The sequence below is a fragment of the Calonectris borealis genome, chromosome 3 (genome assembly GCF_964195595.1).
Source record: "Calonectris borealis chromosome 3, bCalBor7.hap1.2, whole genome shotgun sequence".
NCBI classification, from domain to species: domain Eukaryota; kingdom Metazoa; phylum Chordata; class Aves; order Procellariiformes; family Procellariidae; genus Calonectris; species Calonectris borealis.
In genome coordinates this window covers 116,931,634-116,958,463 of record NC_134314.1, presented here as the reverse complement: position 1 = coordinate 116,958,463, position 26,830 = coordinate 116,931,634, and the positions used below count along the sequence as shown (strand labels likewise).

Here is a 26,830-nt window from a genome sequence, read left to right as displayed (position 1 = left end):
TCATTCATTTCATTATAATTCACGTTTTCAGACACTATCCCAGGCCCCTGGGTAGCAGGAAAACAGGTGTCCAGTGTAATGAGGCTACGCAAGGGAAGATGAGCATCACACGGAAAAGTTAGAATTGAAGTCCTCACGAATAAACCACTGCCATATTTTCAAAATTCCTGCTGTAAGAACATCTCTTTGAGCAACTGATATTGCCAGATTTCAGTGAGGTCCTCAGTGAAATACAAGCCATTAGTAAAACAGACCCGTCATCCATCACCTAGGGCCTCTTCTCTCTCTCTGTACTCTTACAAAAACCAAGGACAGCCTTAGAGACGGAACTTTAGGTGAACAAACAAAAAAAACCCTGGCTTTGCCCCGGGAAGCTTGACCCCAGGTAGGTGTTGCATGTTTTGGCAGAGCTCCTCAGGACAGCAGCATTGCCAGCATCTAAATACTCCTTTATGGGAGGCTGTTTCACTAGGAACTCAACATCTCTCTCATCATTTTAAATTTGAAATGCTCTGTTCTTCAGGTTGTATTCACCCAACCCAACAAAACGAGGGGCCAAACTCTACGGGTCTTTCTCCCACGGGAGTTATTTAACGCATGGCATCAGCCCTGGGAAAAGCCTGTCAACCTGCAACTCTGGTACGCACAAGGGATAGAGAAACAGCAGGATCAAATGTCTACTTTCACTAGTTCTTAGTGGATTTTCTCTGCTGGAGAAGTGTTTTAGCTGATGGTCCACTGTATCTTTCACATGTTTCTATATGCAGTCAGCTCCATATATTGCTGGCAGCTGATCTTTTTTTTGGTGTGTGTATATATATCACTCTTAATTTCTAAATCTAATTATTGCTAATATGACTTAGCTTCACTCTTATAAGCTCCTTATAAATCCACAGCGAAACAGGATCCTTTCTGTGAAATTCAATAGAATTGTCTTCCTCAAGCCCATGGCAACAAGCCTGTGGCTTTCTTTTTGAAGGAGGGGAAAAAAAAAACACTATTTTGAATCTCAGATCCTGAGATTAGAAACAAATAACCCACCCAAAAATCAGCAGAAGACCCCTTTTACTTTAGATACTGAAAATTAGCCTATGTCAAGCCAACATGACAAGTTATTTAGATATAACAGAACCGGATTTTCTGTGTTTCAATGTTTATATTCTTAGACTTCTCCCAGGAGAAAGCTGCCCCACTCAACAGATTTATTTCTCCCCCCGCCAACTTCCTGGTATACAGTAAGTTAGTTTTTAGTGCTTCTGGCCACTTGGTCCTTATGTGACCCACGGAATAGGAGAAAAAAAGAAAGAATTATGGTATGCTTATGCAGTTTAAGTTCTCATTAACTTGTTTGTTGACTTTACCAACTTAATGGTCCCTTAAAATAAATTCTTAGCTTATTTTGATTGTTGCAAACTAAGTATGCTTCAGGTCAGGCAGAACCAGTAATTACGGCATCGCTGGTTCAGAGAGAAGATGAACCCTTCAGAATTACGACCATCAGAGCCAGCTTGTGAGCAGCATCCCTTGGAGCAAGTTTCTAGCAGAGCCTCCCTGAGTTAAGAGTCCTCTCCTCCTTTCCAGAAAACCCTCAAGGAATCCAAACCACCTCCCCCTCCTCAGCCCCTAAATCCTCATGCAAGCAGTTGATCCCCCTGTGCCAGCACTGGCAATCACCGGAGTCTTCTGTGAGCCGATTCTGCCCACTAACCTGGCCAAAAATCAACCTAGTAAAGCAAGCGCATCTCCTTCTGGGAGAAGAACAGAGCAGAGGAGGGGAGAGGGGACTAAAACCTCTCTTTAAGCTGTGGCAGTTTGTTAGACCTGCTCAAGCATGATGCATAACTTCAATCTTAATCCATGTGGCAAATTCTTCCAGGATAGTATTAGCTAAATCACGGTACTAACCACTCCCCTGCCCCGTAAGGAGTAGGATACTGTTGTACCTGTAACTCCAGCATGATTCTGGAATCACAGGAGGCTTTGCCACACAGGGAAGGAAAATTATACAGCCCCTGGTGCCACCAGCAATGTCTAAACACAATTCTGAGTTGGTTCTGCCCTCACGCCTGCGGCCATGGCCTTGAGGTTTGTATGCAATGCATTTTCCCAGGTTTTAGAAAATTCTGTTCCAGGTTTCAGAACAAGCCCATTAAGAATTGCTTCCTGAATAAATTAAAGGCCAGGGAAGCTAGGACGATATTGAGTCATTTTGTATTTCTACTTTCAAAGTAGAAATACAAAAGAGTTCATTACCAGTATTCGTTTGAAACATATTCCTAGAAGTAGGGATCCATTTGTATTTCAGTGAGCAGCACTTTTACACAGGCAGATTCCCATGTCAGAGCTGTTCTCCTGAAGCTAAAGCAGTGCAAAGTAATAAGGCGCTGATAAGCACTAAGCAAATCATTAAAAATGAGTTTCTTCTAAGGTAAATAGCATTGACATTGCAGTGGGAATTAGATATGCCTGTTGTTTAATCATTTTGGAATCAAAGCAATAAATAAAACCCTATAAAAATTATTTGTCAGTATGTGCAGGCAGCGTGACAGTGTTTAAGATCACCATGGTACCTCACTGCAACGCTGTCGCAATCACAGTGACAGCAAGCCAGAAATCTGGAGGTGTTTCAAATGAGACAAGCTCCAAGGCTCCCTTTTAGATTCTGATTTCCTTGGGTGGAAAAAGAAAGGGGAGGCAAGTACACAAAGAAAAGATATCCTTGGGATTACTTACTGCAAGAGAAGAGACCTTGAAACTTGGTGGGGGAGGGGAAAGATAGTTATTTCCTTTAACACTCGGAACACCTTGTGATGATGACTGTGTTCAGCATCCCTGGGGATGAAACAACTCCAGAGTGATGCAGATTACACTAATAAGCAGTTCGGTAGCTTAAAAACAGTATGTGCTTCCCTAGCCCCTTTTAAACATGCTCTTAACCTAGGGTTTATTAGAAAGGGGCAGCATCCCATATAGGTTGCAACCAACTGTAACATGATAAAAGAAGTATGCTAGAGGAGAAGTAAAATCGTTGAAGATACACAAATAGAGCACACAACATCTTTGTAAGGTTAGGATTGGGACTGCTCGTTCATAAGCATGACATATGGGACTAACCCATCTCTCTTCCACATCCAGAAAGAAGTGAAGAATTTCTGTTTCCCTGCACTCCTGTGAGAAAGGAGACAAAAAGAGCTGTGGACAGGGAAGAGTTGCTATGGCAAATATTTAATGCAAACAGTAATTTTGATAATGAACTAGCAAATGATAAGCGTTGCATTCCCCTCATCTCCATTCCTGACATGGAAACAACTGTCTGTATCCCAGTCCTGTGCTGGGATACATAAGAATTATTACTCAGGTGCGACATTTTTAATATGCTAGAAATAAAAAATAAATCAAGGGGAACACAGATAGCATTGGTACTAACACGAGTAAAGCAGACCTCTGCATTTATTTCTAGTAACTACTGGATTTCCATTGAAATAACTAAATTTCTAGCCTTGCAGGAACCTCAGAAGAAACACTCCCTGGGTGTCTCCACCCTGGAAGTTTCCCTCGGTGTCAGTAATTGATGCTTTGCCCCTGGCACACCTACATCCAGCAAGTTGGCAGGGGTGCAGCCTTGTGAGTTTGAGCACAAGTTTTCCAAAAAGATAAAAGTCCACGGGCATGTATGTTTGTGAGGGGGTGAGTCACAAGAGTACCTGACACACTGCAATGATTCAAATCAGAGTGAAAATTTCAGAGGTAAGAAGGAAGAGGAGACAAAGTGAAAAGCAGAAAAGGGCAGAATAGCCTGTTACGTCCAGATGTTTATGCAAATGGAAGAGTGCATATGAAACAAAATGTACTCGGAATTTATCAGGGAGATGGAGATACGCCATTAGCTTTGTAAAGCATGACTTTTTCTGCTCATGAGCACACGAATCTGCTAACTGTACAGCGCAGCACTTACTGTGCGTGAAGGTGATGCAACACACCCATAATTGTAAGACGTATTTTTTCTGCTTAGGTTCTTACACTATCACTTTAATACCCAAAAATACCCTGGAAGCACACGAAAAAGTCCTCCTGCTTATCCAGAAGTATAGATTGTATAGATAAAGCATTTTGCTTCTATTCAAAAAGGCCAAATCTCTTCCTCAACATCTGACTCATTGCTTTCCACCTGGTTTGTCTCTAATTAGTACCAGCCAAGTCTAAAGTCTAAACACCAGCCTGAGAGATAACGATGTGCTTGTACAGAGGAGAGAGAAACTACAGACAAAACACACCTTCATAATTTCAAGTATAAGAGATTTGAACGTGCTTGTTTTCAGCACAAAAAGTCATGTTCCATCCACTCTGGTGATGCAACCTTTGCCTCCATCAGAAATATCGAGTGTCAACAGGATGCTGGGCTCTGCATTAACAATGCTTGTAGTGTGAAGTATGTTTACCACTGGGGAAAGGAAAAGGAAAAAAAAAAAAAAAATCTATTTCCGTATGCAACATACTGAGCTAGTCTTCTCTAAATAAATGGACCCATTTGTTCATACATGGAGATCTTCAGTTCTCCGAATTTATTTTCAAGTAAGTCCAACTCAAAAGTAAAGGTCTAAAGAGGAAGACTTTTGTGCAGGCTACAAACAGGGGCAGGGGGGAAGAGATGATGGCCCTTTGGTTTGCTGATATTTAATGAGACATCTGATGACTTCATCCAACGCATGCACAATTGATTCTCTCAGTAAATCTAATAAACCCCTTGATGGCATCCTGTTTGAAGCTGAGATTGCCACATGATCCACGAGTCCAAAGGCGAAAAAACATCAGAAAGAAGAACCAGTGCCCTCACATGCCTTAAAGCCACATGTCGGAGCATTAGCATGCATTATCTTTTGTACAGTCTGACATACAATTTTAATTGAGAGCGGTTTGCATACCTTCACGGCTACTACTGCTCACTTAAAATGCAAATATGCTTACTTTTAAACTGCCCTCTGCCCAATCCCAGCACTATTGCTAATCAAGTCTCCAGGGTAACAAGCCTGGATTGTGTTCATGTGTATCTCAACTAGCAAAGCTGATTCTCAGTATAATCTTCATCATGAACAAAATTATACAGCTCAGCTGTGTAAACTTACCACATAAAGCTCATTATTTAGAATACATTAGAACATTCAGGTGCCAAGTAATTCCTATATGCTCCATCCTTGTTTTTAAAGCTCTACTTCGATACTGCAGTTCACTAAATCCACAGAAGGAGAATTATAGACAAGGAGTTCCATGCACAGTTTCAAGTGAAGATTTCATACACTGCTTTAAAGAAAACCAAACCACACACAACCCCAAAAACATAATCTATTCACAGCTTCCTAGAAAAATGAGCTTTGCCACAGAGCAAGAAGCATACGTTGTTTCCGTAACACAGCACTGGTCTCAGTACCGTAGCGTAGAGAGACGGCAAGTGGAGACACCTTGCAAACCTGAACCTTCCCAAGGAGAGTCTCCGTACTTTCACGTGGTCATGGGCAGCTTTGACCTGGGACGGTTCATGGCCCTCTGCTGTGCTGCACAACTCCGATAAATTAAAAAGCCTAGGTAGCTCTGCTGAAACGAAACAGAGAACCAAGTTTGAGAGTGAGGAGGAAGCCAGGGGGGATGAAAAGAGGGAGGAAAGAGGCAGAGCAGCACCCTGAGGGTGCGGGGGCAGAAGGGAAAAGAGGAGAAGCAGAAGAAACGAAAGCAGAACTGGCAGAGAAAGGCAAGGGAGAAACGGGAAGACTCAAACACAGTGAGGTGACCTGCATCCCAGGAGCTGCTGGAGTCCGAGCCCTCCCTGGGACTCTGGCTCCGGCTCTCACGAGACATCCCTGCTAGAGCCTTCCACTCCCAACTGACCCTTCTCAAGCAGTCCCCTATTTAGCAGCTGACCCTGGAAATAGCCCCCGGTCTACCAGCAAACCCATCATAACTGATGCCCGGGCAATCTTCAAGCAACAGGTTATAATTTAGAAAAGCAGCAGAGTATCTCAAAAGCACATCCTGCACGTCGACATGCCACACATTGAACGACCTTCTACAGATGTTCCAAAGAAAATGACCTTTCTCCCCCGTCAAAGATGACAGATGCTTCCTTGGACAAACACAGCCCAATGCTAGTTGTTTTATAACGTGCTTCCTGCCTAGCTTTCCAGCCTTGCAAAATACGCACTTTAGCCAAGAAAAAAAAAGCAGCACCTGCCCAGGGTGTATTTCAGTCGCAGCTGGGCAGGCTCTGGTTTCCAAAAGCACAGGTGCGTTACACCTATCCTACTACACCAGTATAAATTAGATTTTTCTGCATGACTGCCTACTCCCTCAGTTAAGCCTGAGATTCACTTCGTTGACTAGAGTGCTTACAATATAATCGTATGATTACATTTCACTATGTATAAAATGCTATTGCTTTGCACTTCCAAATTTGGAAGAAGGAAGATGTTAAGGAAAGGATGAGGCTGGATAGCACATACACGCGCATGGAGCACAAGTCTCTGGGCAAACCACTTCAGATAAAAGGCAGCATTTGACTTAGGTTCCAACAAGAGGGACAGGAAAGAGAAGCACTAAAAAACATTTCCCAGATTTTGGATGGGGAGGTATTAATATTCTGCTCCAATATACCTCTATCTCAGATTTTCTTTGGCTGGAAGAATCCCACTAATATTTTCTCCAGTGCCTTATGAATATCATGAGTGTTCTGCCTTTATTTGCATGCAGCCTTTAAGTAAACTTATTTGCCCACAGGTAGATGTTCTTGTGCGCGTACAGGAGATCCAAGCCAGGATTTTCTGCATGCTTAATCTTAAGAAAGTCTTTCCAACCCCATTCTTAAAAACTATATTAAAAAATACGAGCACTACAACACAAAATTATTAAAATACAGAAAAATGTCAGAATTACAGTTGCCAAGCCAACCTTCTGCCCTTTTGCATAATGCGCTGCAACACAGGCTGCCATGACAAGATCCAATACTGCTTTTTTTCCAGCAGAACTCCATTGCAGGCAGTGCCCAGGCAATGAATGGGGGCTGTGTAGCGAAGCAGGCTGTGGGCTGTGGGCTGCCCAGGCTCACTCGCGTTGCAGGAGCTGGGAAGTGTGGAGTGAAGCAGATGGGGAACTGCAGGAAGAGAAAGCAGGATCTTACGGTTAAAGCAGCTGAATGATACCCTGGAGAACTGAGCTGTGCCTTTACAGGAAAGCCCGTGAAACGGCGGGCAAGTCACGCCAACAACATTTTTCCAGGTGGTCACTCACTGTGTGTTCCCTGTTTTCTCCAGGCTCAGTCTTGAGGCACCTGGAGCCTGGTTTGCAGGACGACTGATGTCCGTCACAGCCGTGGGCTCGCCATCAGAAATGTACGCTGGCTATACCACCAAGGCTCAGCATTCTGGGAACTCGGGGTTAAGAGTTTTTCAAGCTGGGCCCCAAAATTAGTGGAAATCCTTGCGTTTATGTTCCCTGCCCTCAGATTGTATCCTTGAAATGGGAATTGTAATACCATCATAACTGATCATAACTATTTATTTATGGTATTTTTTTATGGCAGTAAGATTGTAGTCTAATCAAATAGTTAGCTTTTAGGTTGAGAAATGAAACAAGACATTATTCAATCTCTGTAGGGAGTTAACTGGGCATGGCCTTGGAAGAAACATGCTAAGTCAGCCAAATAAGGGAGTACCAAGATAAGCACTAAGAGAACAGAAAAAGAAACTACGACTTGAACTACGGGTGAACTATCCTAATTAGCATAGTAAAAAACCCACCCCCGGGCAGGAAAGCCTCCTACCCAACAAAGCCCCTTCCCCACTGAATATGCGCAGTAAAAAGAAAGGACGCTGACTTTAAGTGAAGACGAGGCATACAAGAACCAACAGAAGTAAGGGTGACTAAGTGTAGATGTAAGTAGTACTGATAACTGTTGCTCGGAATGTATAAAATGCTTACCGTGTGTTTACTGAGGTGTGTTAGCTTTGTGGAGTTACCACCCAGCACCCACCTTTGCGCAGACAAGAAAGAAACAAATATCTCGGCTCTGTGTGTGAGATTGGCTCATCGCACACCGGGTAACGAACCCCGCTTGAGGGACAAAATGGTTTGCATAGGAGCCTCCAAAATAATAAATACTATTAAAACAAACAACGAAGACATTCATAATTTTGTATTCAATGCACACTGAAAACAAATGTTAAATAAATAAAGAGAGAATGAATGAAGAAGACAAACTACTTAGCAGCACCCTTTCAACAAGCCCCTTATTATCCTGGGCAGTGAATGAAACAGAGACCGTGTGGGAGAGAAAATAAACACACAACCAGAGCCAAGCAAAGGGCATAAAAGAAAGGAGGCTGCAGAGGAGCCGCGCTCAAGCAGGGAATGGTGCCAAACGAGGAAGGCGGCGAGACGGCAAAGGGAAAGCCCTGGTGACAAGTCCCTGCCCGAAGGAGAAAGCCCTGTCCTCCGAGCGGAGGGAGGGTTGTTGGACGTTGCTGTCGCTTTCTAGGATGGGAGATCAGGAGCCAGGCTGACCCAGAGCACAGCAAGCATTGGGAGTCATGTGCAAGTTCTTGGCTGACAGCAAACTTCTCACACCCTGTTTGCACGTAAAAGTGCTTGCAATACTCAGCCCTCTGGCCCGGTGCTCTGCTTGCTGCCCCAAGAGAAAGGTATAAGTTGAAATCTCTCTTGGGAGCCAGAAGAACTTGTGGAGAGCTCTGCACGTTGTCATGCAAACGGGGGTTGCAAGGAACACGCAAGAAGGGGCAGAAGGAACAAGGTTGTGTCACAGGCTTGGAGCACAGCACCACACCTCTGACAACCCCTTCCAAAAATCCTCTTCCAAAAAGCAATGGCTGAGAAAAGCAACGTCCAAAGCTCTTTGAAATAAAGTACTGCCCGTGCAGAACAGAAGTCGATGGTTTAGAATAAAATACAAAAATTCGCTAAACGCAGTTTTCTTACCAGGTAGCTTCTGCACGAGGATCATGGTAAGCCAACATCCCCCAGACAACCCCAAGGTCTCTGGGACGTGGCAGCACTGTCCAACCCCACAAGTCCCTCAGCTAAGCTCTCCTCCAGCAGCTCTGGGGAACAGTCTCCTTCAGAGGTGAGCAAGTCTTTTTGATCTCCAAGCTCTGTGCCTAGAAAAACACGCCTCTCTCTTTTTTCCCTCCTGCCCAAGAGAGAAGTTTCAGGTCCTTGAAACCGATCCATTTGTCCACCGTCTTTCAAATCCTTGCCCTCAGCTGGGAGTATTGTCTGTCTTCTGTTTATTCTGCCCTAGCATCCACTAAGCTTGACTCTTTGTCTGCAGAGGAAAGTGTTATGACCCGAAGTGGCTCGGTCACACATCATATCCAGACCATGATGATATTTCAGTGCTCTTGGATCGCTGCTTATCAGCACCATAACTGTCACGCATTGCATGTGGCATGTTTAAACCTGTAAGTACTTCTGCTCTGCAAACTTAATGCTTGTTTAATATGACTTTTAAAAAAACCCCACGCATTTAAAGAGGGTTTCTTTATCCTTTCATTTATATCTTGCATTAATTTTACCCCGAGAGTTTCAATTTAATGCAAATGCAGGTCTCTGTCACCCAGCAACCTGCACTTCTTTGGCTGACAGAGTTTAATGACATTCACTCGACTACTCTTCCCCTGGTATAAATGGAGGAGCTGCCTTTCTCTTCTGCTTTTGCTTCCTAGAAAACGAAGGCTGAGACAGTTTGCCTCATCTGCCCTGACCTGAACTAAGCAACAAGGTTTTATCCATACTGTTCCTCTGAGAAGAGTGGTTGTTAAACCATCATTAGCACTATGTGTTAATGGACAAAGGGTGGGATCTACCTCACCAAACCTCAGGCCCCTAGAGCTGAGTTAGTAACGCTTCCTTTCCTTCGGGAGTCCGTGGAAATAAATGCTTTGAGGGAATGGTCTAATGCAGACACCTGAGCTGAACCAGATTTACTGCTCCCTCAAACAGCCTGGGTTTTTCCACGTGCTCCCCGGTGAGCCACGCAGACACGGCTCGTCGCTCAAACCCCAACGGTGGCAACCTAAACACCACAGGACAGCAATGGCAATGAAAAGAAAGCACGTTTTACTACACACAGAAGTTGACTGGATTCAATTATCTTTTCTCTTCTAGTGGAAAGGGTCAGTAAGAAACGAAACAATACAGGAGGATGCTGTTGCCAATGTCTGCACCTTCAGCGAGAGAGAGCATGTGAATCAACAGCTCTTTTTCACGTCCTCGCAGCAGTAGGTATCACAAAAGCCAATTCTGTCAAGTGTCATGTTTGTTCTCATCGTATAATCAAGATATTTGTAGGCAGGAACAGGTTCCAGTCTAATTAAGTTTGATCAGACTTGAGCTTTTTCCCAGACAGCCGCACTTTATAGCCGACTATGAGCCTCGTGGTGATATTTACTGGGAAACGCAAGCGCTCCATTTCCATAAAAGCAGGCAGTTTAAAATTAGCTGCAGATAACTCAAAATGACTGCTTAGAGCAGATATGTAATTTTCTGAAAGGGGTTATTGGTTCTGAACATGATGCACTGCACTCATGATCTGTCATGCCTCATTACTTCAGACCAAATAAGTTGGGCCAGTGTCACTGGATATGCTAGAGACTCCTCAATGCCGAGCGCTCTTAAGATGCTGCCTTCCAGGCTGAAGTCTTTAAAAAAAAAAAAAAAAAAAAGCCATTATCAAACTAATTTTCTCAAGTCCTGTGGCATATTTACAGGTTAAATGGAATGAAATTTTTTTAATAGTTCTTAAAGCACAGCTCCACTTTTGAGAGCGATTCAACAGAAATGGAATCAATTGCCTTAAAAGCTTATTGCCTGTAAGCATTCAAATATTACTTCAGAGGTTTAAAGAAATAGGTATTATAGCAGCTTTGCATGTTCAACCAAGATTCAGAAGCTGTCAGAGAATTTATTCTAATTCCAGTAGCAATTTGCAAGTATCTCATTTGGTTAGGCCACTGCAAACTAAATATAGGGTGAGCATGTCCCTGATTTGCATTGGTGGAGCTTAGCCATATTTGAAAACAAGGAAACTTCATTCTTTCCATCTTGTATCTGCCTATCTAACTCACATAATATTGTTTGGGAACTCAAATTACAATGCCATAATCTTCACTAGGTCTCCATTGGCGCGATTTATTACAATTAAATCATTAGGAATGTGACGATGCATACAAGGAGGACTAAAATTCAGCACAGAGATCCTTTGGTTGTGCAGGGTCAGGGTAAAAAGCACTAGAATCTTAATTTTGTCACTAAACCAAGAGGCTTCATACCCTCCTTGTGACTTAAGAGAAAAAATCCTTAAGAACTTAAGAGAAAAAGTGGCATAATTTGTATGGTTACTTTTAAAAGTGGGACTATATTTCAAGCATTTATTAACCAAATTAAGCATATGCAATTTAAATTATGCTTTCCTTGTCTTATTAACATATTAATGAATATACATCAGCGAATTGAACTAAAAACATATCGAAGATTTGCATGTCTGATTATCTTTGTGGAGTTTTGCAACTGACAACTTGAAAGGAGGACAGGAAAAAAAAAACCACAAACTTGTGTCAAGGTCTATGCAAAATTACAGCTTAGGGAGGTTCCTTAATCAAAGGGTTGTTTAGTATCTTTTATAAGCTAAAATGAGAATCTCTTTCTAAATGAAGAGGACTTGCTCTTGGAATTATGTTCGAAGTAGTCATTTCCTCAACTTTTAAAGCAGTAAATAGGACAATGATGTCTGCACCAAAAGCACTGCCAGTGATCTCCTCCCAACCACCTCCTTTCAGAGAAAAGCAGGGAAGCTTATGCTTCAATACCCTGCCTCAGTAAGTATTTTCAAAACAACCAAAAAGAAAAAAAAAATGGAACAGAGGTATACAAGGAAACAGGGAAAAGCTATTTTGACAATGAAATTGTTGATAGCAGTCAACTTCTTGTAACAATTGAATGAAAAAAAAAAACCCCAACAAACCAGTTTATTTGTTAAAGCTGTGACTAAGTCAGGACTCGCTTGCTGTTCAGCTCTCCTCCTCGCTGTTCCCATACTTCCAGCAACACTCCAGGCAACTCAGCCAACTCTGTGGTTCAGCTTGCCATATTTCCCACCTAACGCTGGAGAAGATAATTGGACAAGTAATAAGACAAGTATTTCAATCATGTTTCTCATTAATGACCATCACCAACGTGCGTAGCTGAGAAATAGTCTAGAAACAAAGAATACTGACGTTGCTAAAATACCAAGATTCCTCTGTTCTTGCGATCTTAGCAGGTTCCCACCTCCAGATACCATTTTAGATTATTTCCAAATCAGATACCTTTTCCACACTTCTCCAGATGATGTCTACAATCCCGAACTTGTCCAACAGACGCGTCTCTCATTTTCTATTCCTCCTCCATTCTTTGAGGAAATGCTGGTACTTTGGAGAGGTTATCCTTAGCGCTCAAGTTAAAGAGACCACTAGCTAGGATTTAAAATGGGTGTTTAAAAGTGCATTTTTTAATGGCACGGCAAAGTTCTCAATTTCTTTTGCTCAATTTTGCCCTCACCCTGTCCCCCTTCAACAAATTAATCCAGACTGAAAATAATTTGGGAAAAAATAAAAAGGGTGGGGAGGGAACAAAAAAAATTTAATTTGGACTCACTCAGCCAATTTCAAATTTCAACTCTGTAAATGCGTAACTAGCGGGGTAGCACAACGGTGACAACAAGTAGTAAAGGTCAAGAACTCTAAGTCCACCTCGCTGCAAGAAAAAGACCTGTAACCCAAAACTACCATCTAAGACCCACATCTGCCTTCCTTTTGGTCTATGTTTTTAACAAGATGAAGTAAAGGCCAGTGTACTAAGGTGCAGCTGTAAGACAAATCCATTTAATATGGAAGTAAGTGAACCTGCAAATGCAGATGAAATGTTTGAGCTTCTCAGGTGCAAACTCCCACCACGCATCTGCTGAAAACCTGGCCTATACAACATGGAAGTTGGTATCTGCAAAAAGAGCCTTCTTTCCTACAGTCTTAATTCACTCCCTTGGGAAGGGGCATGAGCATCTCCCAGACTTTTTTTGCTAGCATCTGGAAATCCCTAGAAACCACTGCTAGTAGTATGAACTGATAGCAGCAGAACATCTGCAGCAGGAAGGAGAGTTTGCTTTTATGCAGACACAGCGCTAGTATTCCAAACATTTCACATGTTGATTAACTACATTTTTGTACAGGGAGCTCATAATACCTCAGCATTAACGCTCAGTTACCGACTGCCAAGGACAGTTTTGTGCACCAACAAATTCCAGCAGCTACCAGCAAAATCCCTCTGTTAGAGATTTTTGTAAAGGGAACGATGAGAAGAAAAGGAAGGGAAAAAAGTGACAGTTTTTTCTTTTTCCATTTTTAACTAGGATGAGACATGTAAGTAGAAGCACTAGAAGGACGAAAGCCACAGCTTGCTAGAAATTAGAAGAGAAATATCTCCTCGATAAAAAGATTATACAGAGAACTGCCTACGAATTGCATTCTCCTGTTGCCCATGCCTTCTGCTGCCTAATGTATTAATAGAACTGCTCACCACCACGTGGGAATTCAATTCGTGAAGAAAGGTGAAAGAATAAAGCTGCTGGCAGATAACATACAAGCTGCTTAAAAGAAATGACACAGGTTCACTCCTCCCTCAAAAAAGTAAGACACGCAGAGAAACACAGCAAGTTTAATCGTACGGTCTGCAGTGACTTTGCTTTGCTATTGTGTACTGTTGGGTGGGGTTTTTTGTTGGATCAATTCTTGCACAGGCAAAGCTGGAGTCCAGCTTTTATGAAGAAAGAGTGTGTATATATATATATATGTATGTATGTATGCATGTGTGTGTGTGTATATATATATATATAAAAAAGACAGAATAAAGAGAATCCAAAGGATTAACCAGCAAAGAAGGGTGTGAGTTACAAGCGTTTCTCCCCAATTACATGCCAGCTTTCCCATTTTTTATCTTCTGATACCTCCTCCTGCAGCAGCTCCTCCTAATTAAAATAAATTAAGAAAGAACCTGTTCTTATTTACACCCCTGAACACTACTATTTGGGGATCTCAAGAGAGACCATGACAAACCTGGAAGGATCTCCAAAGCGCTTTTCAGCGGCAATGTGACATATTGTCAAGAGTGGGAAGGCTGGCCAACTGGCAAAACAACAATTTTAAATGTACTTGGCCAGGCTAGGCCTGTAAAAACAGGATGCTTTGTCAGCCAATGCAGTGGGCACTTATGTTCATAACAACTCCTTTTTTTCCTCGAGTTTTCTAAGAACAAATTACTTGCTAATGTTGACATCCAAGTCCTCTGAAGAACACAGATGGCCAGCAACAGAGGAGCTAAGACGCAAAGAGGCCAGTTTTTTATTTGCTGTATACAGACTCTCCAGCAAAGAAATTCCACTTTTTAAACATTTTTTTTTGAGAAACAAGCAAAACGTCTTACTTTTGTTAAAAAGAAGCTAGTGGAGATTACAGTTTTTGGTCCTTCAACCATGTTCCCCTTCCTTGAAGGCCTCCTGGCCCGAGATAAATTATTTCACAAAACAGAACACATTCACTTTCACACCCGAACTACATGCTGCTGGTTTTACAAAAGGTGGGCAGTGTCAAAAGAAATCACCAACTCCTATATATTTATCCCTAGGAGGCCTCAGACCAGCAAATGCTCTCTCTGGGTCCTCAATATTTGGCAACATGGCAGCCAACAGACCCAATCTTTGCATTGCAAAGTTGCTTTTTAATAAGCCAGGAATCGATCACATTAGCCAAGCATGGTCCCCTCTGCCTCCTGCCCCAGGCTTGGTACAAGCACAATGAGAAATGGCAGCATTTTTTCATCTACCTTTTCCATTTCAGTTTATCTCACCTTCCGCAAATCGCCAAAGACCTTCCACTTCATACATTAAAGCTCCATCTTTCCAAGCCTGACACTACATTTTGCCTGAATTAAAGCCTGGTTTTGCTGCAGCAAGGTTGACTCTCTACCCGGTTGGTAGATGTGGGAGATGCAGAGCTGCTCCTCTACCCTCCAGCAGCGACCCAGGCCAGGCCCTGTAGGCGCTCTGAAGAAGGCAGAAGCTCTGACCAGGCTTGTTTAAGAGCAAGGTCATGCAGCCAAATGGTGCCAGTCTGCACGTGGCATTTTGGGCAAATGCAATGCTTTAATTTGCATATTTGCAGTCAGCCTCTATACAACTCCAAAGTCCATGGTGGTGGGGGATTGCACGGACAGTGGAGCCGTCTGTGGTTATTTACACGACAGCAGTAGTGCAAATGCCACGTTGAAACTGCTCTGCCAACCTGCCTCAAACCGAGCGACTCCTTTGGTGATGGGGGGTACACAGTTTAGGGCTTCCGAATTACCCAGTTAATGCAAAGCGATGAGGAAGCACAAGAAACTCATAAGCATCCTCTAAGCTCATTAGCGACACAGGAACTTTCTTATTAGAGAACAGAGCCAGCGCTGCGGAGGTTTTGAAGCTCATCAGCCATCTTTGCATCCAGCCTCTGCAATGTGTTCTCTTTAAATGCCGTCAGCTTTTTTCGGCCCCCCGCCCCCAACATTCAGTGTCACAGTTCCCAAACAACCGCTCTCCCCCTGCTGAAACCGAACTCCCCTTTTCCTGACCCAGAAGTTCACGCATTCAGACTGAACTAAAGCACAAAGTACAAAAGCAACAGAAACATGCGCTTGGCTCAATCTTCCACGTGAGGTTCGGTGAACAGAGAAGGAACTGAAACGCACACGGCGACTGGATTAAACAAGAAGCATGAAACCATCCGTTTCACCTGAAAGTCTGCTGGCTAAATGCTCAGGTCTGCTGTGGCGGAGACCCTGCCCGTATGTCTGCCCGTATGTCTGCCCGTATGTCTGACCGCAGTGACTTTATCCAGCTTGAGTCTTGAAGATCTCAAAGCATGCACCGCCGCAAACTCTCAGGGTAACCTATCCCAGCGCTGCAGGAATAGCAAAGAAAAGGTTGAAAAGTTAGAGAAATGCTTTCAGTAGGGAAGCCAGAATGAGGATCGAGGGCTGTTAGCTAAGGGTAGGTTCCAAAAGCATACGGACCGCTTCTGGAGGCAAGGGAGCTGGTAGAAAACCAGGGTGAGGACTTCCAGAAAAGCCACGAACAGACAGGGATAACGTAGGAATGATAAGAAAGAAGAACAGGTCCTTCTGATTAGCTCGTAAATGTGTAGCACCAATTCCAGAAAAAGGTGTAGCTGAGTGATGAAATGCATTTGTTGGAGACAATTTTCAACAGACAGGTCTGCTGAACCCAGCTGCCCCTGTCCCAGCCTCATCGTAGCCTGCATCCCAAGGCTGCAAGAGACAGCTCTGGAGGGTGTTTCATCAAAGCTACACAACATTTTATTGCTGCATGAGAATGCCAGATTGATGTTATATTGCAAAATATTTGCTGATCACATGAGATGCATAACAGATGGCAAGTTCCCTGTCATAATGTCCAAGATCTCAATATATTTTCTGAGAAGGTAAAAAATTTCAAGGGTCCAGGACTGAACCTGAATTTAGGCAAATGAAAGGCAGTAAATATGCATCGTTACGATAACATCTATCTTCATACAGCTCACCTTCAGTTAATCCAGAACTCTCCCCGTAATACCCCGAGCTCGGCTACAATCAAAAATATTTATGTCTCACTTCAATTATTCTTTTTAACTACTTCAGCAAATCCAGCTCCAGAGTAAAAGCAGTTGACAAGGAACATGTGTATGTGCATGCACCTGCACACCCGCATGTGTATAATACACAGCACAAATAAACAAGGATGGAAACTGTTAGTGCCGCTAATTGTAGAATATCCTTGCTTGTATAGGATGAACAGATGAGGTCCTCATGAAAAAAACTGTCAAATATATACAGTGGAAAAGTGACAATTCAAGTCAGACAGTTACGTAATATCTCAGTTTAATCCTCTTATCTCCCTAACATGTTGCGCTTAAAAATCCCAACAGCCACAAATAACAAAATTCTCTTCTCGTTCCCCAAATTTCACTTTGCTTTCAAGACAAGGTGACAAAAATTGAACTGTCGAAGTAAAGGACTACAGAGAGTGCCATGCAGAGGATTATACTGAGTTAAGTCAGTCAACTGTGTTCCAGTTTTCTCTGTGCCGAGTGACCCGTTGCCCTCTCTGGTTTTTATTTGCTTTTCACTGTACTGCCTTATGTAACTGTTCCCTCCAGCTCATAAATTTCCAAGGTGAACAAAAGCTCAAGTGATTACATTCGGCTTGGCCACAAAGGTGATTTTTTTCCACTAACTTCTACTTACTGGGTTTTATATTTGTAATCACATAAAAGTATTAAGCCCGTGGAGGTTAAGTTGATCGATTCGGCTTCTAAATGCCCACGCTTTCCCATTTTTGACCGGAACAACTGTTCTGATAATGTTAATAACTACAAAGATTAAAATGGATTAAGGCTGGAAAGGAAAAATTGTTTGGTCGTTGTTTTTCCTTCCAGTTTGCAGGCCAGGCTGCCCTTATTTTGGTTTGAGTACCTAGAACTGCTTTTCATCTCCCTAAGCATCGCTTTGCCCATACCGATATCCTACAAAAGGCAGTCTGTCTTTTCAGAATAGATGCTACATAAAAAGGACTGGAAGTCCATTATCTGAAGTTATTTTCAGCGATAGCTCTGAAACAGCCTGACCTGGAGTCACATGGAAGCAAAAGCAAGCGCAGCCATAATCCTTCCTCCCTATAGCATGAGTTTACTCACGACGTTTTCTTGATCTGACCTTTCTTCAGCAGCGAAAGCTACTGCTGGAGATACCCGCAGGCTAGGGAAACCAAGAGACCCGTGCTTACAAAAACGTGCAAAGCACCAACAGATCCTCAGCGGCATTCAGTCTGTAATCCTAGCAACGTAATGAGATTTATAGAAGCTAAATCCCAAGATTTTTTATTACACTGTGAAAGCATGTTCAATTTTAATATTTGTCAACGTGTGTGAATTCAGCTCATCATTTGTTTATAGCACAGCTGATACAAATTCCAACATAAATTTGCGTAGAATATACATAATTAACAAGTCAGAAACAATTTTGATTTCCCAAAAGTTTACTTTGAGACCTACCTCACTCCTTCTCAGAACATTAAAAGAATTAAATCTTCATACTCATACAAACTAAAAGTTGATGACACTTCAAGCTCCCGACCTTCAAAATCCTGGTAGCATTTTACCTCCTATATATAGCACATGACAACTGTCTACATTCATTATGAATTCTTTCTGCACTTGAATCATCAGAATTATTACCTGAATTAGTATTATTTTCTCTGAATTACCAGGGTCTGGACCCAGCCATTAGCAGAGAGCAGATGTGATATACCTAAGGTAAACTGTGAGCTGACGGTTACTTTTTCAGTATCAGGTAAGTTCTTGCGCTGGCAAAGGATCACTTCACCTAGTAAGTCCTTTCATCAGAAAGTATTTATCTCACTGGTGAGAGTTTAAAGTGACAATCAAAATATAGTCAGAACTAGCAAATATTAGATTTTCAATTTATCAAAAGTCTATTACTAATGTTTGCCCATTCTTTAAAGAAAGATTTGTTTCATATGTTTGTTTCATAGGAAGATACATATCCTTGGTGATTTCAGATTTCAGAAAAATTATATAGATTGAGAGGCTGCTCTTTGCCCTGAAATTTGAAAGAAATTATCCTAATTTCTTAACTTATACTATGGCTTTTAGTATTGCTATATAGTAGTATTTACCTACTGTATACTATTAACTAAGTTTTATGACACCTCTGTCAGGTAGATGTTTTAAAAAAGGGAAGAGAAGAGATATGTAATGTTTTGGGGAAAAAAAAACTCTAATCCATAATCCTGATGCAATTTCCTCAGGTCTTTCGGGAAGAATCCTGCAGTGGAATCCCACACCTCATGTTAAATTAGGGCAGAAAATACTCTTTGCTCATAAAACATGCTTAACATCCCACAAAACTCCAATAAAAGTGCTATTACATGCATTACCAGTATCTTAAACACTGAAAAGAAATGTATGTGAAAATACCCACTCTGTAAATAAGTTCAAGCACAAAAGCCAACAGCAAATATTCAGGCTAATCTATAACATTTGATCAGTCTCAGATATTAAACTGCAAAATACGTAACGCTGCAAGAAAGTAAAACTTACTGGCAAATAATCAGCCCAGAATACAGTGGGAACAACACAGCCCCAAGGGAGAGGCACATCTCATAAGGAAAATGACATGACAAAGCCCATAAAACAAGTTTACATATATCTTAATGCCAAGCCACAGTGCAAAACCAATGCATTGATCTTCTATTAATGACAGGGTCAGATAATAAATCCGTGACTGAAGTCTGCAGGTAACCTAACGTTGCGCGGCAGCGACCGTTCACCACACGCAGCAGCGTTGATGCAGCGGGGCAGGAAGGGCAGGCGAGGGGCGACTCTCCAGCTCACTCCGCTGTCCCTCCCGGCAGATTCGTGTCCGGTTGAAATTTCACGTCAAAAGAGCTTTACAGCGACGCCCGGAGAGGGAGAATAAGATTTAAAAGGACGTAAAGAAGGGGGCAGGGGGCAGGATGTTTTAAGAGAAAGCCAGCACGGTGCAGAGATACAGGAGGATAAAACCATTGTGCAAAAGAAAAGACGGGCTGTTCAAAAGGAAAGAATGGACTGGCAGTGATGGGTGCCGAGTATCACCAGCAGATGAAGGCAAATGCAGGCTGAAGTCCCACTGCTTTAGGATTTTATTTTTAGTCAAAAGGGCTTTCAAAGCAGAGTACTTCATGACTATCATGTTCACCTGCCTTTAACCAGGATGTATAAAGACTACATCACCAGCATAAAGGAAACTTAAAATGTCACTGTAAAATCTTTATTGAAGAAGAGGAGTTCAAACTGCAAGTTACAGATCCTGAACCAAACTTCCCAAAGTTTGGAGCACCAGTATTTCCGAATGTTTATCATTAGAAGTGTTTTTAAGAGCACTTAGAGGAAAGGGTTCATTTTTTTTTCTATTATCAGTAATGCCAAGGATAGTAAGAATTAATTCATGCAAGTTGTAACGGATTCTCAAACCCAGAAACATCTCTCTCCCATCAGAAAACATTCATGAAATTTGACATAATTCATATAACTCGGGCTACTGACATCTATGAACCAGTCATATCAAATTCCCCATTTCTAGCTGTATTAGCTCTTATGCATATATTCTTTCCGTCATGAAAGAACTGACTGATTAAAATTCAGAAATGGCAAGCAGAAAGCAACGTTACTTATTGAAGCAGAAGGAGCAGACACCCCACCAAACTGCCTGGCCTTCTGCTGGGCAGAGATCTAAATCCAGTCCAGAGACACCGAGAAGAATCGGAGCGACTTTGAGTTCTGGAAAGGTACATTTTCTACAGAGCATTTCTTTGCTTCTGTTGAAACATATGAAATATTAATGTCAATTCATTACACATCAATGCATTTGTATACTCCCCTGTTATCAAGTGTCCAAACGAAAATAGTCTGTTCTGAATAATTTACTCCTGAATCATCAGCCAGCTTTCTTCTACAAATCCAGGAGATCTTCACTATTTGCCAAATCACATCTATGACTGACAACCTTTTAGAAAAGATGTTCTCTCTGTTAAGTTTCAGAAAGGTACCAGTGTACCTTGATGTGCTATAAAACTTTATATTTAGAACAGGTAAAAATGTGCTAGCAATAAAGTAAAAATACATGTAAAGGCGATAAAACATGATGGTTTTAAGTTTGTGGGCTGGATCCAGCATGCAAGACCAACTTGTTCAACCTCCAATACTAAGTCTCTGCGACCACCTTTCCAGGAGGTCCATCTTTCCAGGAAGTCTCCAAACACATGTGGGAAGAGGCTGAGGGCTGGATGAATTGTCCTGGCAATCCACTTGCTGCTGTTTCGCTCCCGGGGCTCCCCCAGCTCCCCTGCCTCGGCCCTTCACGTGAGCATGCTGCAGACTGCCTCAGCCAAACGCTTTGGAGCAGAAAACCTATGTAAACCAAAGCTAAAGACTACATGAAACCACAGCGCCTTAAAATAAATGCCAATTTCGACTCAAGTGGTGACAATCCTAATTACTCCATGATTATTTCTGTAAGAACCAGTCTAATACCCTTATTCGAACCGATAGTCAGACTTGCCCACAGCTCACTACTGCACTGTCCTCAGCAAAGGGGACAAAAGATATGTCTGATGGCAGTTCAAAAAATACATTCACATAACCACTTCCCTATGAAATATGAAGCTGCATCGCTAAAATAATTCATTCTGGTTTTGTTGTGGGACTCTCTGGTAAGAGAAATTACAGTGTCTCAGAAATGTCTATTCTTCCTTCATGTTCACATCCCCTTTCTCTCGCTGCACAGGGTGGAAGAAATATAAATGTACTTGCTGAGTGATGTTACCGTAATAATCCATTACTGGGGAAAAAACAATTTCAAAACAAGAGTCACTAACTACATAATTCCCTTATGAAATACAACAGTGGTTCTGAGTTAAGGATTTTTTTTTTTTTTTAATGAACACGGGTATTTTTCCCATCTGCTCACTAATGTACTCATTCTAATGTACTCACTGTAACCTTTTTCTTTTTAAAAAACTTTTTGCATTCGTTACTAATGGAATATAATTATTTCCAATCTCAAGATCCTGAGCAGAAAACTCCACTTTTTTGAGGCCAGGAAAAAACCTAAAAACACATACCATTTTTGTATTGGTCACTGCAGAGATCCACGAGTGGAAGGCAGAGGGTCAGCGCTTAGGAAGGGTGAGCTTTCAAAGACTGAGAGGAAAAGCAGACTAACAGAATAACTTCAACAATACATACAGTCTCAGTAGGATCCCAATTTAGTTGTGCTTCATTCTGGCCTTGGTATAGCCACACAGTTTCAATTAAATCATTCAGTCTGCATAGGTACGCTCCGGGTTTGTGTATATATGTGTGTATTTGTATATACACAAACACACATACACATTTTAAGTATATCTAATCCAGGTACTCTTTTGCTATAAGCTACTAAAACATGAAATTCAAGGAAACTTGCTTAAATGTTAACTATTAACATCAAAATCCCCAAATTAGCTCATGGTATGATTTGCAGTAGCTACTGCTAAGAAATGAGGTTTTAAGATTCGCTAACACATTGCAGAGGAAAAAGATACCAAATTGAAACACATTTCCTGTCAGAAAAAGACAGAAAAATTGAAGATGGGAAGCTGTGCCTTTAGTTGTACATTCATATGAATTATAAGGATTAAAAAGAAATGCAGTGTTCAACACTGATAGAGCTATATATCTCTTTCAGGCAGATAAGACCAGATTGCATAACGTGACTGGTAATAAAGATGTACTTGTAACATGAAAATAGGTGTTATGTAAAATAAAGAGCTGTCTTTCCCCTCATTTGTCCTAAAATGTAAGGGATGCTTGATCATCACAATTTGTGAACTTTATTCTTTCTCAGCTTCTACTTTGCAGATATTACCTAATTTTAGTATTTGATAAGGGGAGGGGGAAAAAAAGACTAATCGACTTTGCAATGCATGGAATACAAATACAATTTTAATATAATTGCTAGTACGGCTGATTTTATGTTTGATTTCTACATCCTCGGATTTTCCAAGCTTAATGTAAAGAGAGCTGTCAATACATATATGAAGATATAACTTAAGCAAAAATTGCATTCACCACCCAGAATGTATCTTTGTATCCAAAGATGGACCACAAGTTCAAGTACCTTAAAGGCCCGGTGGTGAAAATACACTGACCTAATTTGGAGGCAGTGAATTCAGCAATAGGTAAAATGTCTCAGCACATACATAGCTAAATCAGGTTTACGTATTTTGCAAAAGAAAGCCTACCTGCCCAATTTTTCCCAGTTCCATTTCAACTATTGCAACCGGAGTGTTTATCTGATCGATGTGCCTTGATTGTGACTTCAGATCCACTCGCCAGTTCATGTTTTTCAAGACATTATCCCAACGGCTTTGATTGATCAGGCTCTCGTGGATCTTTATTCGGTGGTTCTTCCAAAATTTTGCAATGACTGCAGCTTGATCGGATGTGATGCCACCTTGTTTTTTGGTTTGGGCAGTGAGAAAAGCCTCCAGCTGATTAAAATCCATGTCTGCTGAAGCAATTGACTGTAGGGAAAATAAGAGGAGAAAAAGGGAAAAGCTTGCTCAAAAATACTCTTTAACAGTCTAAGCTGAACTAGTCTACCAAAAGATCACATCTTTAGGGTTTTACAAATATCAGACTTTAAAGGGATAGTGCAAAAAAAGCTGGGTTATGGACATAACCTGACAACCTTCATTAAAATTCAACTTGCAAGCTCCTACCACTTATCCCAGATTCCCATCCCCCAACAGCTGGAGGGTAATGGATCGGTAACAGCGACAAGGAAACTGGGAGCGCCTTTGGGATGCCGCACTGGTACAGGATAACAAAGAGACTTCTCACTGTCTGCCTGGCCCTTTCCCCAGTATGCCCTAGGCATACCCAACTGGTCACTGCTGGGAACACGGGGTCAGGCACGATACTGCTGTTCTGATGGTCTATTAAACGGGAAAGCCGGGGCAAACACGGCATGTCCCCCAGCCAAGGCTGAAACAAGTGAGAAGACATCCCAGCTCGTTGCAACATCCGCAGCTTCATCTGCCACCTCCACACCGCAGACAAGGAAGCAAAACCGGGAAATGCTGCACCAGTCAAGCAGGGCCCGCAGCGCTGGCGGCGCGCTTGGCTGCAGCGGCAAGAGTGCGAGTCTTCCCACGAAGAGTCTGTTTGCGTGAAGCAATCCGTAAAAATGCAACTGCAGCTTCTTCCGAAGGGTCAGTGGGCTCCCTCAGGCTAAATACTGTATTTGTGTTTTGCAAGGGGGTGTAAGGGATCATTTACTCCTCCCCCCTGCGCAGCAATAGAAATTATTCTTCCCAAACCCTTTTTTAATAGATACCCGGTTTTTCCATCTATTTTTCCAAAGCTGATAATCCTACAGCCTTAAATTTGCATTGCCTAACTGGTAATGGTTGCTAAATACGGCTGTGAAGGGAAGGGAGGGGAGGACAGGAGGTGGAGAGAGGAAACTGTGGCTAAGTTTCCCCATCGTAGTCTCAAGCAGATGCTTTTGCTTCATTCTCACCCAAAATGGACGCAGCTTACCCTAAATGAACACGCCACCTCCAAGCACACACCAACGTGGAGCACAGCAAGGTGAAGCGTGGCCAACGCTGCAACCCTTGGGATTTGCCTCCATTTAATTTTCCTTGACATGGTATTCCTACTGCTGTACTCCATGTGCTCAGGGAAATAACGATCTCGCCCTCGTTAGCCAAGGGGGGTGACACCGTTTGCTTCACATTGCTTGTCTGCAAAATTGGGTATCGCTTATCTAAAAACCGATGGGTTAGCGCTCCTTGAGCTTGCCGAGGACGCAAGACCTGCTGCTTCTCCCAACTCCATCAGCGATGAACTAAAATTGTCAGCGGGGTGAGCTACCGGCAGGCTTGGCTGCCTTCCTCTAGACCAGACAGATGTCAAAGTACGCAATCCCAGTCACACCAGGAGCGGCCTGAAATAAAACGGCAGGTAAAAAAAAAAAAAAAAACCACAAAAAAACCAACCAAACGACAAGAACTAGCCCAAAACAAAGAGCTCAGGTATCACGCAAGCGACAGAGAACAGCGGCAGGTTTGCTGCTTTGAAGGGAGTAAAGCCAAGACCGCGACGTGCTCAACCTTCAGCAGATACACCACCACGTCCTCCCTACCCTGAGTCTTTTCAAAAGAAAAGCAAACCAGAAACAACCCCCCCAAAAAACCACAACAACTTGTGATCTACAACGGTTACGTTGCCTTTTATCATCCAGCGTATAAGATCTTTCTCCTGAAGCTTTTATAGGTGGGGGTTTTTTGGGGTTTTTTTGTTTGTTTGTTTGTTTTTTTAAAAAAAAGAGGGACACGCTGCCTTCCCTCGCTCTCGCAATGGATTAGCTGCCATCTGTTACATGATTGAGAAAAGAAATGGCAATCCACACCAGAAGTAACTGCTCGGCTGTATCAGGGTTCCCGCTTAATAAGAGCATCTGCCAATTTATTATAAAATTTGAGATGCCTAGTGCACTGCTGTGTCTTTTCTATAGGGCATTCACTGTATCTGTATATATAGTTTGCTTTTATCGTGAAGATACTTAAGATGTAATTATCCTGTAACATCTAATTATGCTGTAAGTGAAAAAAGCACTTATTTTCGTTTTCAAAAGAAAAGCTATTTAGACTTACAGTCCTTTCCTACACCCACGTCTTACATGAACAGGACTGTCTATTAGCAGCAGCGTGGAATATTTTCTGTTTTAATATTCTTCATACCACTACATCCGTGTGTGGATCTGTTCGCATGTTGTGTGACACCAACTACCACTTTGTGTTGGTTTATGTGAAGGGGGGGAGGAACAGAGGTGAATCAACAACCCCAGCACCTTACTAAGCCCTGTCAAGACCAAGATCAAGTTGAGATGCAGACTTTCTTCTCAGTTCAGCTGTGCAAAAAATTGCCTTCTGTTTTATTTCTGTGCAGGAATCAAGAACGTAAACTGCATCCTCTGCACTGAATGAAGCAAAGGTGTCATGGAGAAACATCTAATCTGCATGAAATGTGAACCTAATGCAGATTCACTGAATCAAATAACCCTTTTCTCGGCTTGATTTTATAACTTTCAAATATTTCACATTTGTAATTCTTAGGGGTTTCTTTTAACCTCAGCCCCTTCACAACAACTCTTTTTGCGAGATGCAGCAAGATTTCTGGCAGCGCTTTGCTAAGCTGATAAAAAACACACACACAAAGTTCCTTACTGTGCTTGACACATGACATAAATCTGACTTCCACGTGTACCCAAAAGAGGAAGCTTATGACCAAGCTTGCAGTTTTAAGCATAAGGATGACAAAACAATATTACTAGGGCTTATACAGGACAGCTGAACTTGCCTGTTTGGCAAAGATTGCCAACAGATTGACGATCAGTTAAGATCCAGCGCGAGCTACGTTTAAAACCTCTGCACGTTCATGTACTATAAGCACCCTGATGTAGTTTGCTACCAAAATACTATCACATAAAAGAGAGGAAGGAAGCCATGTATCATGATTAGCAATCATTTCTCTCTCTCCCACACAGACATGTGTGCACATGTACACATAATATGGATCGCTTAATACTGTATGTGTACACAGATAAGACACCAGAAGGTAACAACCATACTGTGTTTTGGTGGAATATTTATCAGATAACGCATGCTTTAAATAATATACCAATATAGTCCATCATCCAGACTGGAATCTCTCTCAGTTTGGAAATCGGACTACTACTTAAAAACTCCTTTTTAAAAAAAAAGAATATAAATTTTAATTGGAAGCAGGTACAAGCAATCAATGAGTTATACCTCAGTATAGTTGCATGAAGATATTAATGAAGACTATTTTCTTTGAAATTCCTCAACAAAACCCACCAGCTATAAGGGTTTTCAAGTCACAGAAGAACAGCAACTCATTTTAATATTCTTTTTCATCTTAACTTGGAAACATTTCATTGTGGACAGGAACCCTGGTATAAGTTACAAAGAATGAGAGAACAATTAAGGCCTTTGCTGATCTTCCATCTCTTTTATTGTACAAACACTTACTCAACTCATTCTTTAAACAAGCATAGTTCTACTCCATTGCTCATA

General features: G+C 42.0%; 2 protein-coding genes across 2 annotated transcripts in view; both read right to left on the bottom strand.

Annotated features, from left to right (window-relative positions):
• Positions 1-26,830, bottom strand: part of CRLS1 (cardiolipin synthase 1) — an 85,537-nt gene that overhangs the window by 34,365 nt on the left and 24,342 nt on the right. The window contains exons 9-10 of the mRNA XM_075147582.1: positions 24,270-24,678; positions 22,967-23,248 (exon numbers count right to left, since the gene is read on the bottom strand). The gene's annotated coding sequence lies outside the window, so the exon portion shown is untranslated. The remainder of the gene's footprint in view (positions 1-22,966; positions 23,249-24,269; positions 24,679-26,830) is intronic.
• COMMD1 (copper metabolism domain containing 1) overlaps positions 1-26,830 on the bottom strand; it is a 78,597-nt gene that overhangs the window by 34,365 nt on the left and 17,402 nt on the right. Inside the window, exon 2 of the mRNA XM_075147584.1 lies at positions 22,967-23,248. Coding sequence (XP_075003685.1) covers positions 22,967-23,248 — 282 coding nt within the window. The remainder of the gene's footprint in view (positions 1-22,966; positions 23,249-26,830) is intronic.